The following is a 16,554-nucleotide window of genomic DNA, read 5'->3' as shown; positions in this document are numbered from 1 at the left end:
CGAAACGTCTTCAAACCTTGGAAACCAAGTCCAGTGGATTGTTTTTTTTAAAACGTTTACGGAATAACCAGAGAAGAAGAGCGAGAAGACGAGAGGCGGGGCGCAAACACCTCTCATTTTTAGTGTGGACTGTTTTCATTCAGTCTGGTGGCCAATCTTCATTAATTGCACATTGAACCAATAAGAGCAGACTGTGAAGGTCCAATTAGCAGGGTAAGAGCGCAGTTTTTGCTCAAAATATTGCAATGCACACAACATTATGGGGGACATACCAGAGTTCAAAAGATGACAAATTGTTGGTCCACGTCTTCCATCTGTGACCAAGAGGAAACATTTTCCTCCGCCAGCATCACGTCGTGACCTGGCCACTATCTTGCCTGAAGAATGGCTTAAAATCCCTCTGACCACTGTGCAAGACGAATTGACGCTGTATTGGTCGCAAAAGGAGTTCCTACATCATACTAATAAATTATTGGGGTCTAAAACCAGGTGTTTCAGTTTCATTGTCCAACTCCTGTGTAAATATTCTATAACTTATGCTATACTTAACTTCATTAACGTGCTGCTATCATCTTTTGTTTCTTGAGGTATTTTGATTGCACCTTACAGAAGGTACAGATTCCCATTCAAACCCAGTCCTCGTAGGCCTTTTAGATGTGCTATGCTTTAACACACCTGAATAAAATACTGGACTCCTTTGTAGGATTCTTACGGAAGAGGATTAGGGCCACTGAAAAAAATTAGAGTTGACTGTTTTTAAAATTTTATTCCAGTATAATATGAGAAAAAAAGTCAGAATTCTGACTTTCCTCAGAATTCTGCCTTTTTTTCCTCAAAATTCTGACTTTACTTAAAATTCTGACTTTTTTTCCCCAAAATTCTGACTTTTTTTCCCCAAAATTCTGACTTTTTCCCTCAAAATTCTTACTTTTTCCTTCAAAATTCTGACTTTTTTTCCTCAAAATTCTTACTTTTTCCTTCAAAATTCTGACTTTTTTTCCTCAAAATTCTGACTTTTTTTCCTCAGAATTCTAAATTAATTATGACAGCTAACAAACATGTTAGCATCAAGCTGTAGCCATGTCTGTTTTAGAGACTAACCTAGCTCTCTTGTTTAATCACCTTCTGCTCTTCCATTAATGAAATAGCATCACCGGGGACCCTTCGGGCATAGAAAGCCACCTAATTCCCTCATTTTTCACCAATGTGTTATTGGCCCTCCCAAACAACTCACATCTTTGTGAGTGAATCCGAGTGCTCCCACATCTCTTCCTTCATGGTGCCCATTTACATTAAGATCCACAATTCTGAGAATAAAGTCAGAATTCTGAGATTAAAGTCTGACATTTTTCCCATATTAAACTGAAATAATATTTAAAAATCAGTTAACTTTTTGTTTTTTTCCAGTGGCCCTAATCCTCTTCCGTACATATTAATTAGTTTTAAAATGCAGTAATTTTCTTCTAAACCAGAGGAAAAAGCACTTGCCCTCACACGTAGCTGCCTGTCCCCTTTGATGTGTTGCTCATTCATGACGCTGCTATATCACACCACTTCCTTAGCCATAAAGAGGCCCAAAAAAAACAGATTTATAGGACTTAGACATTAGGTCAAAAATAAAAACTACTTCTCTGTGCAGATTAGTCGCTAAAAGAGTCACTTGGTCGTAACTTGGATCTGGAGAGATTGCTTTCTGCACATCAGCCCTCCTTAATGGAGGGAAGAGAGCATTTGCTTAGCTGCAGTTAATGTATGTGGTTCCTGGAGGGAGCCTGGCTCAATGTAGATACTGCTCAGACGGCAAAACTCATGATACTTAGATGCATTAATTAAACAAAAATACCACTTTATGCAAGATTCTGATGAAGAAATCGAATGAAAACACTGTTTAAAGCTCAAATTGGATTTTGCACACTATAGATAAAGTTACTGCAACATTTAATTTCCCTTTGGGATTAATAAAGTGTTTTTGGATTAAATTTCACTGAATAGGCTTAAAAGTCATTCGATTCAATTCAGTTTATTTATATAGCACCAATTCACCACACATCATCTGAAGGCACTTTACAGAAACCATTCAATCAGATTGTACAGTCTGATTGGTAAAAAACATTTTATCCAGAGAAAAGCAATTGATTGTATCCCATCATTGATTTGCAGGACACACTCCTCATGGATGAACATTGTTGCAACAGTATCTACAGCAGTCCCTCATGGCGTCTAGGCTTGCTGCGACAGTGGAGAGGAAAAACTCCCTTTTTTTGAAGAAAGCTCCAACAGAACCAGACTCTGTGTATGCTAGCTCCACAGGTGGCTCTGTCTGGGGAAAAAATGTATAGGGAGATGAGGTCTCAGACCTTTTTCATGGCAAGGGATGAAAGAGAGCACATACTGTTCATCACAGTAAAAGCTGAGCCCACAGCTATGTGTAGGAGGACAACACACAACAGCACAAATTTATCATCTAATATTGAAGGTGTTGATGGCTACTGTGAAGAGAAAAGGCATAGAACATAAAGTTAGAGGTTTAATTAAACAAATACTGCAGAATTGGGCCATAGAGAAAAGACCCCCACATACTCAGGTGTTCCTCACTCCACAGAGGTCAGCACTTACTTAAGATGTATTCGATGTAGACTCGAAGCACACGTCCGACAGATCATGTACGCTAACATGGGGTTGCACAATTAACTGCCCAGTGAGAAACGGTGGTCACATTGAATGCTTTTGTATGTGATAACAAGCAGATGGTTAAGAATTGGCCCCAATCTGTGTATGAAATGGATTCAAAGTTTGAATCCATTTCATACAAGCGTTTCAATCTTGGTGTCTTCAGACACCAAGATTGAAACGCTTGAGTAAGAAGTCACAACTGTTCGCAGAAAGTGTGTGATGTTTTCTACTTCATTTTTGCACCATATAATTTCTTTGGTTTTGCACTGCTCTGAATTTCCACATCAATGCCTTTTGCACCATGTTTATCTCTCACACTGTTTACATTTTATCACTGCTGCGCTATATGAAATGGAAATATTCTTTTTCACTGTTAAGCTGCTGCTTTTTCACTGTCTGAAAATAGTATTAATGGAATTTCGTTTTGTATACACTGTGTATACAAAATGACAATAAAGTTGTCTAAATCTAATTTTGTGGACACAGTATACGCACAGTGCGCCTGAGTATTTTGGGGCCTATAGAATAAAGCATAATGATGAGAAGTGGTCCTCATGTCCTCCAGCAGTCTAAGCCTATAGCAGCATAACTATAGAGATAGTTCAGGATAACCTGAGCCACTCTAACTATACGCTTTATCAAAAGGGAGGGTTTTAAGGCTACTCTTAAAAGTAAACAGGGTGTCTGCCTCACGGACTAAAACTGGTAGTTGGTTCCACAGGAGAGGAGCCTGATAACTAAAACGTATGAATCCCGTTCTACTTTAAGAAATTCGAGGAACTGCTAGTAAACCTGCAGATTTGGAGCAAAGTGCTCTGTTAGGAACATAAGGAACAATTATATCTCCGATGTAAGCTTGAGACTGTCACATACATTCAAATAAAATGCATTGTCTATGGATTTAACGTGTTAAATGTACTGAAAATTAAGATCCAGAGACAAACTTGTTTTTGGTGTGCTGTTTGTTTTATATAAAATAAAAAGTTCATTCAATACACTTACAACACATAGTTCAGACCAAATTAATAATATAATTGTCTATTCTGTTCTTTTCTCTCTTTTTACAGCACAATATCTGACACATCCAGACAGAGCTTGCAGAACAAAGTCTCTAATCAGAGGTGAAGTTTAACTTTTTTTTTTAAAGCACATTTTTTTTATCAGTTCTTTTATATTTTTATATACGGTTTGAACATTGCCACAATTCTGATTGGGATTATAAAAATTCAATGAAAAAGGGGGGGAAAATGGACTGTGATTACACTGTGGCTCCATCAGCCCTTTTGTTAGAGCTTAAAGATCCTATTGGGTCTTTAAGTGGAGCTAATCAATGGTTTACATTCACAGGGATTTACAAGAACAAAGGCTCAGAGAGAGCTACGTGGGATTGACTTCACCAGAAAAGTAGAACCACAGCTTCTTCTTACGAGTGAACAGGTATTTGACTGAGAGTGACATCATCCTGCCTGTATCAACAAAAGATTAAAAGATATTAGAAAGAATAATCATGCAATTTTACTTAAACATTATCCAATACTGCAGAATCTTCGCATGAATATTTATTGGGTGTGGGAATGATTTAAAATTTGGTTTGTTAAAAATTGATAGGTTCATCCATAATTTTATTTTTTTGTATTTTAGTATCTGTAATAAAATAAATTACTCACCTTTTACCCCATATATTCAGATTATGTAATGCAACTTTTTTAAGAATTGCCCAAATTTTTGCAAAACTTTTTGTATTTTTTAACCTTTACTTTAAGATCTATTTTACTTTAAAGTTTACATTGATTGCAATAATATAAGATGCATCTGGCAGCAAGTCCTCTATTGCTCTGAATTAAATTAAACTTTCTTAATCATATTAATTCAATGTAGCACGTTGTAAACATGCTTTCACTTTTAAGGGGTAATGATTTTAAAAGGCCACTTTTAACATTTTGATGTAGATTGATAGGGACTTATTGCAATTCAGCATTGAAGAAATAGAAATCTTTATTGTTATGCAATGGGGAAATGACACTAAAGTAGAACTGAAAAGTGAATAAAAAAGACGAAAAATGCTGTAGAGTATGAGCAACAATTGGTAACATAAATACTGTGCAGTCATTAATAAATTTATGAAATGTACAACTAGTTAATTTAAAACTATGATTAAAAGAAAAGTCAGAAATAAAATAAGAATTGTCCGATTTCATTTTTCATTTTCTCCCTCAACGAAGTCCTAATTATCAATAAATGCTAGTGTAAACTTTAGACGTTCTTTAGTAAAAAATATTTTGACATATTTATATTTTTAATTTTGCTCATTGACATCACTAGTCTTTACTGAAGCTCTGTGCTGCCTACCAGTGAACCAGCTCAGACACCCAGTTAATATTTAGAATGTTTGTTGGTAAAAGACATTAGAACCTAAATGCTAACAGAGTAGGCTGTTTTTCAGTCACAGCTAATCACCTGTATTCTTCCTGCAAGAAATGAGATAGAGGTTTAAGCATCATCAGGCTCATCATGAGGAACAGCGAGCAGAGGGACTATCATCTGTGCTGCAGTTAAACTTAAAACTCTGTCTGTAAGAGAAAAAAAAGGAGTCCTCTATAGCTGCATCAAGATGTGTAACATCTGGTGTGTGTTCAGGTCAAAGCCAAAGCATTTGAAGTAGCAGAAAACACTGAGAGGTCATCTAGATGAGCACATCATTGATCCTGCAGGCTGTCCAAATATACATACAGAAAGATATTTTGCCTAATAAACTTGTTAAAATTAATTTAATACATATACTGAAACTCAAAAAAAAATCCAGAAATCACAAAGCATTATTATTTGTATGAAAAGTATTTAAACATCTGAGAAAATCTATGTTAACATTTAGTACTGTAGCATTTGTTTGGAATTCCAGAGGTCAAACGTTTGCTGTAGTTTTTCACCAGGTTTGCACACACTGCAGGAGGGATTTTGGCCCACTCCTCCACACAGATCTTCTCTAGATCAGTCAGGTTTCTGGGCTGTTGCTGAGAAACACAAAGTTTGAGCTCCCTCCAAAGATTTTCTATTGGGTTTAGGTCTGGAGATTCGCTAGGCTATGCCGGAACCTTAAAATGCTTCTTCCAGAGTCACTCCTTGGCTATCCTGGCTGTGTTCTTCGGGTCATGGTAATGTTGGAAGACCCAGCCTCGACCCATCTTCAATGCTCTAACTGAGGGAAGGAGGCTGTTCCACCAAATCTCACAATACATGGCCCCGGACATCCTCAACCCCAAAGCATGATGCTACCACCCCCATGCTTCAGAGTGGGAATGGTTTTCTTAGGATAGTTCTCATCATTCTTCTTCCTCCAAACACAGTTAGTGGAATTATGACCAAACATGTCTATTTTGGTCTCATCTGACTTCATAACTTTCTCCCATGACTCCTCTAGTTCATCGAAATGGTCATTGGCAAACTTAAGACAGACCTTGACATGTGCTGTTTTAAGCAGGGGAAACTTCCGTTCCATAGATTATTTCAAACCATGACGGACAAATCTGGGGGTTAGTGTATTATCGAGAGTAACCTTGGAAACACTGGTCCCAGCTCATTTCAGGTCATTGACCAGCTCCTCCTGTGCAGTTCTGGGCTGATTTCTCACGTTTCTTAGGAACATTGAGACCCCATGAGGTGAGATCTTGCATGGAGCCCCAGTCCGAGGGAGATTGACAGTCATGTTTAGCTTATTTCATTTTCTAATGATTGCTCCAACAGTGGACCTTTTTTCACCAAGCTGATTTTATCCCTTCCCAGCCTTGTGAATGTCTACAATTTTGTCTTTAGTGTCTTCGGACAGCTCTTTGGTGTCGGCCATGGTAGTAGTTGGAGTCTTACTGATTGTATAGAGTGGACAGGTGTCTTTATGCAGATGCATCTAATTTAGGATAATAAATAGTGGAGGTGGACATTTTGAAAGCAGACTAAAAGGTGTTTGAGGGTCAGAATTCTAACTGATAGACAGTTAAATCTGTCCATTACTTATTTTTCTTTTAGTTATTTGGAAACCACACAAACCAATGCCAATTAAAAGATAACTTCCTCAGCAGAAGTAGTAAAACACAGATTTTATGCACAGTTTTTGCTTCTTGATAATGAAATCATTTAAATAATAAAATTAATATGAGCATTTGTATAGTAATTAATTAATAACACTAATTTCGAAATATTTATCCTTTATATCCTGAAAATGGTATTTCATATCCATATTGCTGATATTCAGACTATTTCACTAAAACATCATGAATTCTACCTTAAATCTGGTGTAAACCACTGACATTTCTGACTTATGGTACACTAAGGTTGGGATAACCTTTTTGCATCTTTTTACTTTAGTTTTACTTCAGGTTTCAGCTTGATGTTTGCAATGTTGTTTTACACAAACTCAAAGGTTGGGAAAAGAAAAAGCTGTAATGGTTGTGAGCACAGCAAACGTTTCACCCTTTCATCCAATCAGAAGTCGCGTTTTCTTTTCTTTTTTTTCTTCAGACCGCTCTGTGATTGGACGACACGAGAGATAAACTCCTCTCCCTCCCCCTTCGTGTTTTTAACTGGGATTCCCCAACAACGTGGTGTACTAACTCAAAATATTTTGAAGATATACGAATTGAAGGCTTCCACGGAACCCCAGTGAGTCAACACTGTTGGTAGGGCGAAAGTTAAACCAAATGTTCAATGATATGAGTATCTGTTTGTTCAATTAGCTATTTTAATCCCACTTCCTGTTTAATGATTTGCTTTGCAGCAGTTTAAGCTAACTGTCGCCAGTTAGAAAGTCGTCGGACCAACGTAGCTAGCCACCGATGCTAACACTAAAACTGCGATTCAAAAAAAAAAAAAAAGCATTGTTTTTAAGTTTGTGATCAATTGATGTTGTTGTTTACATGTTTCTTTTCTTTTTAGTAGGTATTTTTGCAGTTAAGAGTGATGTTTTATCGAATAATAGCGTGAAAATGTATGTAAAGACGACGATGCTAGCTCATTCATGCAAAGCAAACTTTCGGTTTAGATAAAAAAATATATATATATAGCTGGTGTTTGTACGAGTGAGGGTTATATGTTTCGCCTTAAACTGCGTAGTGGAATATATAGTTATGTAAGATGGCTTTTTTGTGGTAGTTTCGGTAGCATCAGAGTGGTGGCTGGAAGGCCTAGCTAATTCACCCTGTACTCGATTAAATGTTCTAACGTTTTTCTTTCTCCCTTTTAAACAATGTGCAACTATTTTCAGTTTTTATTATTTTATTTTTTTATTTCCTACAACCTATATTTGATACAATTAAAAGGCAATTATGTAACATTTAGCTCTGCCAAGGCAAACTACTAACTGTAAACTAACTAATCACAATCTCCCCCAAAAAAACAAGTAATCTCTTTTAAAATTATTAATGCTGATTTATAGTACCCTCCTTACATTATCACATTGTACCGAACAACAAACTAAAAAAAACCTCCAAATTGGAATATTGGAAAAGTAAAAATAAAATTCCAGTAAAGACTATTAAACACTACAAAGTACTGGTTTTTGTGTTGGTATTAGTTGTGGTAATCCTGGAGTGTAGAACCAAACGTTTTATTACAAAATATTTATTCACTTTGGTTGATTATTGAATTTGTTTGTATCAATGTTAACAAAGTTAAAGCATTAAACAGCCTGGAATACCTACAACAGAATCTTGTACAAACGTGAGACAATTTTGTGACATTTCCAACATTTTAGATTTTTTTTTTTTTTTTACTATATAAAAACCTTGAATGTAAATCTGTAATCGGACTGCAATTTACATTGAGATCTCAAAAGTCATTGTTTATTGAATACAAATATATAGCTATTTATAATGATATTGAATTGTTCTCATCCTAAGCTGTGCTACAGATGAGAACTATACAGAAAATATAAAAGTATGCTGTTTCTCAGACATTCATTTGGTCACAAATGAGTAAGGATACAAAACTACGTATGAATTAAATAGCAGTATTTGTTCAGTGTAGCGGTTTTCTTGTTAAAATATGTTTTGTGGGTCTAAATGTTGCTTATTTTCAACATGTTCAGGTTTAGGCAACCTGAACATGAATGTTTCATGGCTGAATTTTGATTGGATCTTAAATATGTAGAACTCTTGATGCACGCTTTTTATTTTTGTTATGATTTTTTTATTTGAAATTATTGTTTTGGGTGCCGCTGTAGGGCTACAATAATACTGTTGATGTATAATGTTAACTTGTTTTATTAGAGCTGCGTTCACTTCATAAGAGTGTTCTGTTTATCCCCTCACAGAGCTAAGCTCTTCCCATGGCTGAGGCACTGGAAGAGGGTCTTTTTACCTTAGACGATCTGCCAGACTCTTTCCCTCAGCTGTGGGAATCCGTGTAAGTAATCATTATTCACTCTGTATTGCTATTTAATGAATTCACTTCACTTTGTGTTTGTATTAAATTTACATATTATTTATTTTCAGCTCAACCAACCTGCCGGAAATTACAAATGAGAATGAGGCGGCTCATATGAATTTTCTTGTAAGTACTCGAGGAAAGTAATCAATGATTAAACTTTTAAGATTAAAGGAGCAGAAGGATTTTGGTTATTTCTTTTTGTGGTAACTCTTCTGTATTGCATTTTTTCTTTTTCTTTTTTTTTTTTAGGATGACGGGGACATAACGACTTATGATCTCCTGTTAAAGACTGAGGCAGCCGGAGACGTTGTGAACCCTCCGTCATCATTAGTCCCTGTGACTACGGACCACTCTGGAGAATATGGCCTGGAACTGCAGTTTGAAAAATCTGGAACAGCCAAATCCGTCACATCAACTGTAAGCTGTTCCAAATCACAGTAGTACTAACTCACCACAGCCCTTGTTTCAGAAAACATATATAGCTTATTGCTACATTTGTAATAAAGAAATAATCAGGAAAAACAATATTTTGGGACATGTGCAATTGTTTCCTGTGCAACCAAACATGATGATCAGCATAAATGTGCCTTTGAAGCACATAATCTGAATCGAACGGGTTTCCAGTTCTTCATATCTGGGCTTAGTTGCCCCACAGAGCCTCTTAATAGCTTAATAATTTACCTTTTGCTTAAAAGTACAAAGTTTCCCTTTGTCTGGAAGCAAACCTTAAAGTTTTCACGTAAAATGTTTTAACCAAAAAACCAGTTTAGTTTCTAGTTTTACAGTAAAAAATTTTCTTACCTCGACTGCATCAAAATCCATTCATTTGGATCTCTTTAGGTGGCATTCAAGCGGCGTCTTGTTCATTGTGGCGATTCGCTAAAGTTTAAGAGCAGGAGGCCGACCCTGATTAAAATCCACCAATCTGGTTGGTGTTTCTCCGCTTCCTGAGTCGACTCTCGTCCTCAGTTGGTCGGTTCAGTTGAAGTTGGGGTGGTCTGGCCTGAAACAGACCGCCTCCTGCAGTGGGTCCTGTGCTGTTTGAAGGAGGCGTAGATTGGCTGCAGTGCAGAGCTCTGACATGACGGGACATGTTCCTCCACAGGCTTCCCTTGGAAAAGAAGGGGTTAAAAATAGATGGAGAGAAAGTGCTCTGAAGTTTGAATGACTTCTGGTTATGGTAAGAGAGGTGGAACATTTCTTTGATAGCCTCCTAGATTTTAAAACCGTTAGAAGCTTTTGGCTTTGTTTGCTCCTTCTGATCTTTTTAGGGTATCAAAACAAACATATCTTATTCTGATGGTGACCCATCTTTTTATTTTTTTCCAGTACTCTCCATTGCTGAACAAGCTGTTCTGCCAGGTGGCAAAAACTAGTCCTGTTGGCATCATTCTCTCTTCTGATCCTCCTCCTGGAGCCGTTCTGAGGGCAACTGCGGTCTACAAAAAGACGGAGCACGTAGCCGAGGTAGTGAAAAGGTGCCCACATCACCAGAGCGAGGATGGTAAGACGCATCATTTTAAAAGAGAAGTTCTGTTTTCAGTTTTTTTTTAGGCATAGGTGAAAATTGTTCCTTTGTTCTCCCCTTCACCCCCCGTCCGTCTTCAACTCAGCATCAGAGAATCGCAGCCATTTGATTAGGATGGAGGGGAGTCAGCTGGCCCAGTATTTTGAAGACCCCAATACAAAGAGGCAGAGTGTCACCGTTCCATATGAGCGCCCACAAGTAAGTCCCACCATTTCTTTTTTTTTTTTTTGGCTTTGTTTTCAGATCTATAGAAAATGTTTTTAGCTTTACATAATAAAGCATTTTTTCCCAATATTTATTAGTTGCATTTTTTGTTGCTCCCAGATTTTGGGTAAGAAGGAGGAGAAAAGAAGCGGCAAAGTACAGATGGTATTTTCAGATTGTTTATAATTGTTCACCATCTAGATTTAACTGGATTCAGCTTGTTGGGGAAAAGGCAGAACATAACTAACCACTACGCTAAAATAGGCTACTCTTTCCAGAACACCGAGAGATAAATGGATAGACTAGATCATTTATGCCAAACCAAAGTCCAGTAAAGTGTGTTCTGAAGCTTCTGCTGCTCCTGTATTCAAAGGCAGAGAGCAGCTTTGCTATATTTGCTGTTATAAGTGGATAAAAAGTAGTTTTTTAATATATTTTTAAACGAGAAAGTCCACCTCAAATCATCTGTGCGGTCAGTTCAACAAGATTATCATCCTACCTTTAAAATATTATCTTGCTGTAAGAGCTGCTGAGATTCTCCGCATACCGGTTGTGCGCTGTCACTAGGAATCCGCTGCAGAAGCTGGGGGGGTTCCGCTGTTGCTCATGGCGGTTTGAAGTAGATGTTAGCATTTTCAGGTATGTTGTACAAACTGCAGGCACCAGAATAATGAAGGCGACTTTATTTTGCCAGCAGGTTTTGACATTTTAAGTTAATTTAGGCGTTATACTTTTTCAGAGGAGTGATCATAGTGATCTGCATCAGCAGTGCTGTGTCTGTCTCCCTGCCAGCTATCAGCTCAGCTTCTCGGATTGCTTGATGTGGCGTGTCAAGCAGCAAAAATTCTATTTTTCCAACTCCAGCAAGCCCGTAACTGATCCATGTAGTTAGTGGAAGGTTGTCACAACCCAGAAAATGTGGCTCTTTAAGCAAATCGGCATATCCCTGTATGTCATGCACAGTTTTAATAAGAAGTTCTCTTATTTATGTATTTATATCTTTCACAGGTTGGTTCAGCAGTGACGACAATACTGATCAGCTTCATGTGCAACAGCTCCTGCATGGGGGGGATGAATCGACGTCCGATTTTGACTATTCTAACCCTGGAGACACCAGAGTGAGTTTAGATTTTTGTTAAAACCATGATTTGGATCGTGGGATAGGAAAAATCAAAAACTGTTAGCGACTTGGTCCAGCATATTTTAGACATACATTTTTTAAGAATAGATTCATTAATTCTGACTTTTCTTACTCTTTGGCTCTTTTGCACATCTTTAGAGGGATGGTATTGGGCAGGAGGTGCTTTGAGGTCCGTGTCTGCGCCTGTCCTGGTCGCGATCGGAAAACTGAGGAAGAAAACAAGATGAAGACCAAACCAGTCAAGAAAAAGAGTATGCTTCATCTTTTTAATGTTCACTGGACCGTGTTGCTGCTTCACTTACCATGATGTGTCTTTATTTTTTAGAAAACTCTTCTGCTCCCGAAGCGTCTAGTGCCAAGAAATCTAAATCTGGTTCCAGCGGTGAGGAGGAGGAAAAGGAGACCTATATTCTTACTGTAAGTATGGGGCCTGCAAATCTACAGCTGGATGTCATCGCAATGTTACCAAAATGATCTATTAACCCTGTACCTTTTTAACCTGTTTGCAGATAAAGGGTCGAAACCGCTACCTTTGGTTCAAGACCCTGAATGATGGGCTGGAACTAATGGACAAAGAGGGGTAAGGAATTTCCCCAACTCTACATAAAGGGCAGGCAGCCGTCTCTGGACTTTAAACTATGGCACATTATAAAGAAAGGCTTTATCAGTTACCATGACGTCTTTCATTGAGACTGCAGAAGGGGAATTTAAGGGGAAAAACAAGTGTTGTAAAAGCAAAACATGTTACGGTGTAGATCGATAAATAGAATATCATACATGTTTTAAACACGTTTGAAGTGGGTTTTGATTATTTGTGCAGCTAATTTAAACTCCCAAATTCAGGAACTCTGACTGCCACATTAAATTTTTTTCCTTCCTCTCATCTTTTCACTTATATTCCTGGCCGTCTTCTTCAGCAAGAACTTTTGGGGCCTGTGGAGGTCGTCCATGTCCGTCGGGAGTCTGTCTGGTTGCTGTGGAGGCTCTAATTTAATGTTAATTCACAATTTGCTTTCATTGGAATTGAATTTTTGATCCCATTTGGGTTACGTTCACACTGCAGGCTTTAATGCTAAATTACGATTTTTTGTGAAATTCCAAATTCACTTTCCAAATATATGCGACTTGTATGTGATCTCCTGAGTGAATGGCATTCAAACAACAAAAGTGTCCCGCATTCGCAGTATAGGATGTAATGACATCACAAGCAAGTGTTCTCTGTGTTTACAGAAGTAAACATGGATGGTAGTGCTGGAGCACATCTAGGAATCTTTCCCAACCTTAAATCTTTTCAGGATGGTTAACCATAAATGCTACTCTCCGCATCAACGTCCACCATGGTTGTTGTTTTTCTTCCTGCTTGCGAGTAGAAAGATGCAGAATAGTGACCTTTGTTGAGTACTAATGACGTTTAGGTCAGATGAATGTTACCTAGCAGTTCAGACACAGGTCGCAATAGAGAAGATCAGATTCTTATTGGATTCAGGACCATATAGCCAAGTGGCCTGGGTCGCATGGGGGGGATCGGATTTGGGTCACTTCAGGCTGCTGTGTGAACGTAGCCTTAGTTTTTTGTGGGGGTTCTTCTGAGTTGAGTAGTTCTGCATTTTCAAAAGCCTAACCATTTATATCCATGGCTTGATTTACCAAGTAGTGAATAATGTACATTAACCATAAAATAAACTTAAATTATGCAGCTTCAACATAAAGGCTAATTTCCACTACTGCAACAATCCTTGCCTCTGAAATATCTGCTTCAATTTTGAAAGGCGCATTTACCTTTAATTTCTTGACAGAGCTGTTATAATTCAGTAAAATCGAGTCTTGGTTTTAGGAGCCAGCTTTGTTTTGCATTGGCAATGCTGTGCCATACACCACCCAGGTAAACATTTTGTCCTTGTATGTCCAGAAAGTTTTCTCAAATGCTGGGAAAATGTACGATTCTGTTGGACTTTTAGAAGTTGATAGTTTCAAGTTGATCCTTTGAGTTTAGTTGCAGTTCTTTTCAGCGAACTCTAGAGGCTGATGTGTTAAAATGTGTTGGAGCCCAGCAAGAATAATCTGAATAACAGAAGCTTCTGTCAGGAAAAAACACAGATCTGTCAGTGCAAAATATAATTTGTTCCTCTTTTTTTTTCTTTTTTTCTTTTAGGGGCAAAAAACCCAAACTTGAAATCCCGGCCCCCTCCAGTGGAAAGAGGCTGATGCGAGGCCAAAGTGAAAGTGATTAACTACTCCCGTTCATTTTCTTCTTTTTTTTTAATGTTTTCTATTTTTATATACTTCCTGTAATCTTGATACTAAAAACGTCCGTTTAATGGGGATGAATTTTTTGTTTTCTATCGGATCAGACTTGGTCATGGGGTTTAATTCAAATGTAAGAATCTGTTTACTGTTTTCCCTGTATTAGAATTGGTAATCATTGTTTGCTAGCTTAAGCTGTTCATGTTTTTTTTACTTTGTTTCAAACGATTCGCTGCCATTTTCTTATAACAGTTGGGTTCTGCTGGGTTTTGCAGGCAGTATTTTACTTCTATTAAAAGACTTCAACCAATATTTGTTCTGTAACCAGGTGAAATAAAATGTATCTTGAAAATTATGGTTGGATTCTTCAGTGCCTCAAGCCAAATAAAGCCCAGTTATCAGAATATGTTCTTAGTAGGAAAAAAAATAATTATGTATTAGATGGGTTTTAGTAACTGTAATTGTTTTTTTTATTTTTAATCTTCTAAATTTCATTTTTTATGTTTCGTCTAAAGTAGTGTTAGTAAACAACGGGTTGGCTGGATCACCCTTTAAACATAAGGTTTATTTTTTTTTGTTTTTTATACAAACATAGTTAGAATATGGCCCATGTTATAAAACAAATTGTCATTTGATACAGAAGAAAAATATCTAACGATGTTGAGCTGTATTTAAAAATGGTGATTCAACTGCATCTTTACAGCATTAGATTCCATTTATTTTCTTATTAAAACCACTTCTGGCACTTTGGTTTGATGTGACCAATCAATGACTGAGGACCACTTTGACATAAACACTGCCAAAACACAATAACCAGAGGCATTTTTGGTGTCATTACTGTTTTTTTTTTTTTATTATATATATTTGTTATCTGGGGATTTAATTCTGCAGAATTTTTTTTGTTTTTGTTTCTCTGTATTCCACCATTTTCATGTATTTTTCTACTAATTGCTATTTACACTTGAGCTTTAAATTGAAATAAACGTCTTGCGTCTCAATGTGTTGTGTTTTGTTAGTGCAAACCTTTCATTGATTTGCATGTTTAGAATATAAATGCAAAATAGCCACGTCCAAAGGTATTTTGGATTGAATAGAGCCTTGTGATGTGTGTCATATTTATTACCTGTGGGCGGAGATGTTGCTGGGGCATTTTGTGACAAATAATTTCTGTTCTCAGCGAGGTGAAACATTTAAGCCCAGGTTTGGTAGAGAGACAATCTGTCGAAGTTTAGCTTCTCTTAATTTCACTGCTTTGTTTAAGTTAATGCTCTTAAGGGCCTTTTTAGTAGGGACAATTTGACAGCCTTTCCACAAACGGGACCCCACCATGGGATGCCTATCAGTCACGCATAAGCTGTGTATCTCAATTTGTTTGGGTGAGTATCATTCTTTGATTGTTTTTTATGGTAGTGTTAGTAATCTGCATATTTATAAGCATTTTTAGCTAGTGAACCAGAAACTTAAATCTATATATTAATGCTATTAAAGAAAAGCGGAAAGAGATTGATGTGGTTTAAAACAAATAGGCTTCTATCTCCCTGTTCGTTCTCAGGTTTTTTGGTGTACACGGCTGCAGAAAGACAGTACTTCACCATTTCCCACAACACCACCTGGGAGCAGGCCAGGAACCACTGCCAGGTACAAAAGGACCTTATGATTAAGTTTGTTGGCGTCCGACTTTATTCAGTTGGACGCCATCAGTGAGAATGATTATCAGTCTGGCTTTTAGGAGATTGTGTTAATTCCAGCACCATATGATGTTACCCACCAGTCTGTTCTGTAGGATTGCATGCTGCATCCAAAAGGAAACCAGAGGTCTGTTACACTTAGACTCAACTTTATTTATCCCTTGGGATTACTCCTTCAGGGAAATTCTGGTTCCAGTAGCTTATATAGAGTACAAAGAGTTAAAGCAAGATGCCATTAAAGATAAAATACAACAGGCAATATAGAAATAGTATATAGTGCAAAAAGGCATGAAGAAAAAAAGTTTTAATGACCCAGAATGTTTCCCTTAGATATAAAAATATCTACACAGTGGAGAGCTAAGGGAAGACTGCACAGTAGTCGACTTTGGTTATTGCACTGCAGAAATGTACTACTACTGACCATATAAATATGTTTCCATTGGTATCTTTTCTTAATTTCGAGACTGAAAGCAATTCAGTTTATTATATAGCGCCAATTCACAACACGTTATCTCAAGGCACTTTACAGCTCACCAGATCATACAGTCAAATTTTCAGTTTTCTATCTAAGGATAACCAGCTGATTGCATCGACTCATTGACTCAAAGATAATCCCTCACTCTAAGCATGCTTGTATCGACAGTGGAGAGGAAAAACTG

At 37.3% G+C, this 16,554-nt stretch overlaps 2 protein-coding genes across 7 annotated transcripts in view; both read left to right on the top strand.

Moving 5' to 3' along the window:
• Positions 1-39: 39 nt before the first annotated feature.
• Positions 40-15,205, top strand: tp53 (tumor protein p53). Of its 6 annotated transcripts, none has more exons than XM_015379519.1 (14): positions 40-213; positions 3,741-3,794; positions 4,021-4,110; positions 7,186-7,326; positions 8,975-9,066; positions 9,156-9,171; positions 9,379-9,507; positions 10,420-10,594; positions 10,704-10,816; positions 11,831-11,940; positions 12,102-12,214; positions 12,289-12,380; positions 12,473-12,543; positions 14,116-15,205. In XM_015379519.1, exons 5-14 carry the CDS (start codon positions 8,990-8,992, stop codon positions 14,192-14,194), a joined length of 975 nt encoding a protein of 324 aa, XP_015235005.1. In that variant the 5' UTR covers positions 40-213; positions 3,741-3,794; positions 4,021-4,110; positions 7,186-7,326; positions 8,975-8,989; the 3' UTR covers positions 14,195-15,205. The 6 variants fall into 6 exon arrangements, with proteins under 6 accessions (XP_015235005.1, XP_015235004.1, XP_015235006.1 ...); XM_015379518.1 differs by having other exon boundaries at positions 7,186-7,343; XM_015379516.1 differs by having other exon boundaries at positions 47-213; positions 9,156-9,213; positions 9,340-9,507.
• Positions 15,206-15,381: 176 nt separating this feature from the next.
• LOC107087748 (receptor-type tyrosine-protein phosphatase H-like) overlaps positions 15,382-16,554 on the top strand; it is a 14,216-nt gene continuing 13,043 nt past the window's right edge. The window contains exons 1-2 of the mRNA XM_015379481.1: positions 15,382-15,583; positions 15,760-15,845. Coding sequence (XP_015234967.1) covers positions 15,535-15,583; positions 15,760-15,845 — 135 coding nt within the window. The 5' untranslated portion in view covers positions 15,382-15,534. The remainder of the gene's footprint in view (positions 15,584-15,759; positions 15,846-16,554) is intronic.

Source organism: Cyprinodon variegatus, unplaced genomic scaffold (assembly GCF_000732505.1).
Source record: "Cyprinodon variegatus isolate N-32 unplaced genomic scaffold, C_variegatus-1.0 Scaffold193, whole genome shotgun sequence".
NCBI lineage: Eukaryota > Metazoa > Chordata > Actinopteri > Cyprinodontiformes > Cyprinodontidae > Cyprinodon > Cyprinodon variegatus.
This window is presented reverse-complemented; position numbering and strand designations above follow the sequence as displayed.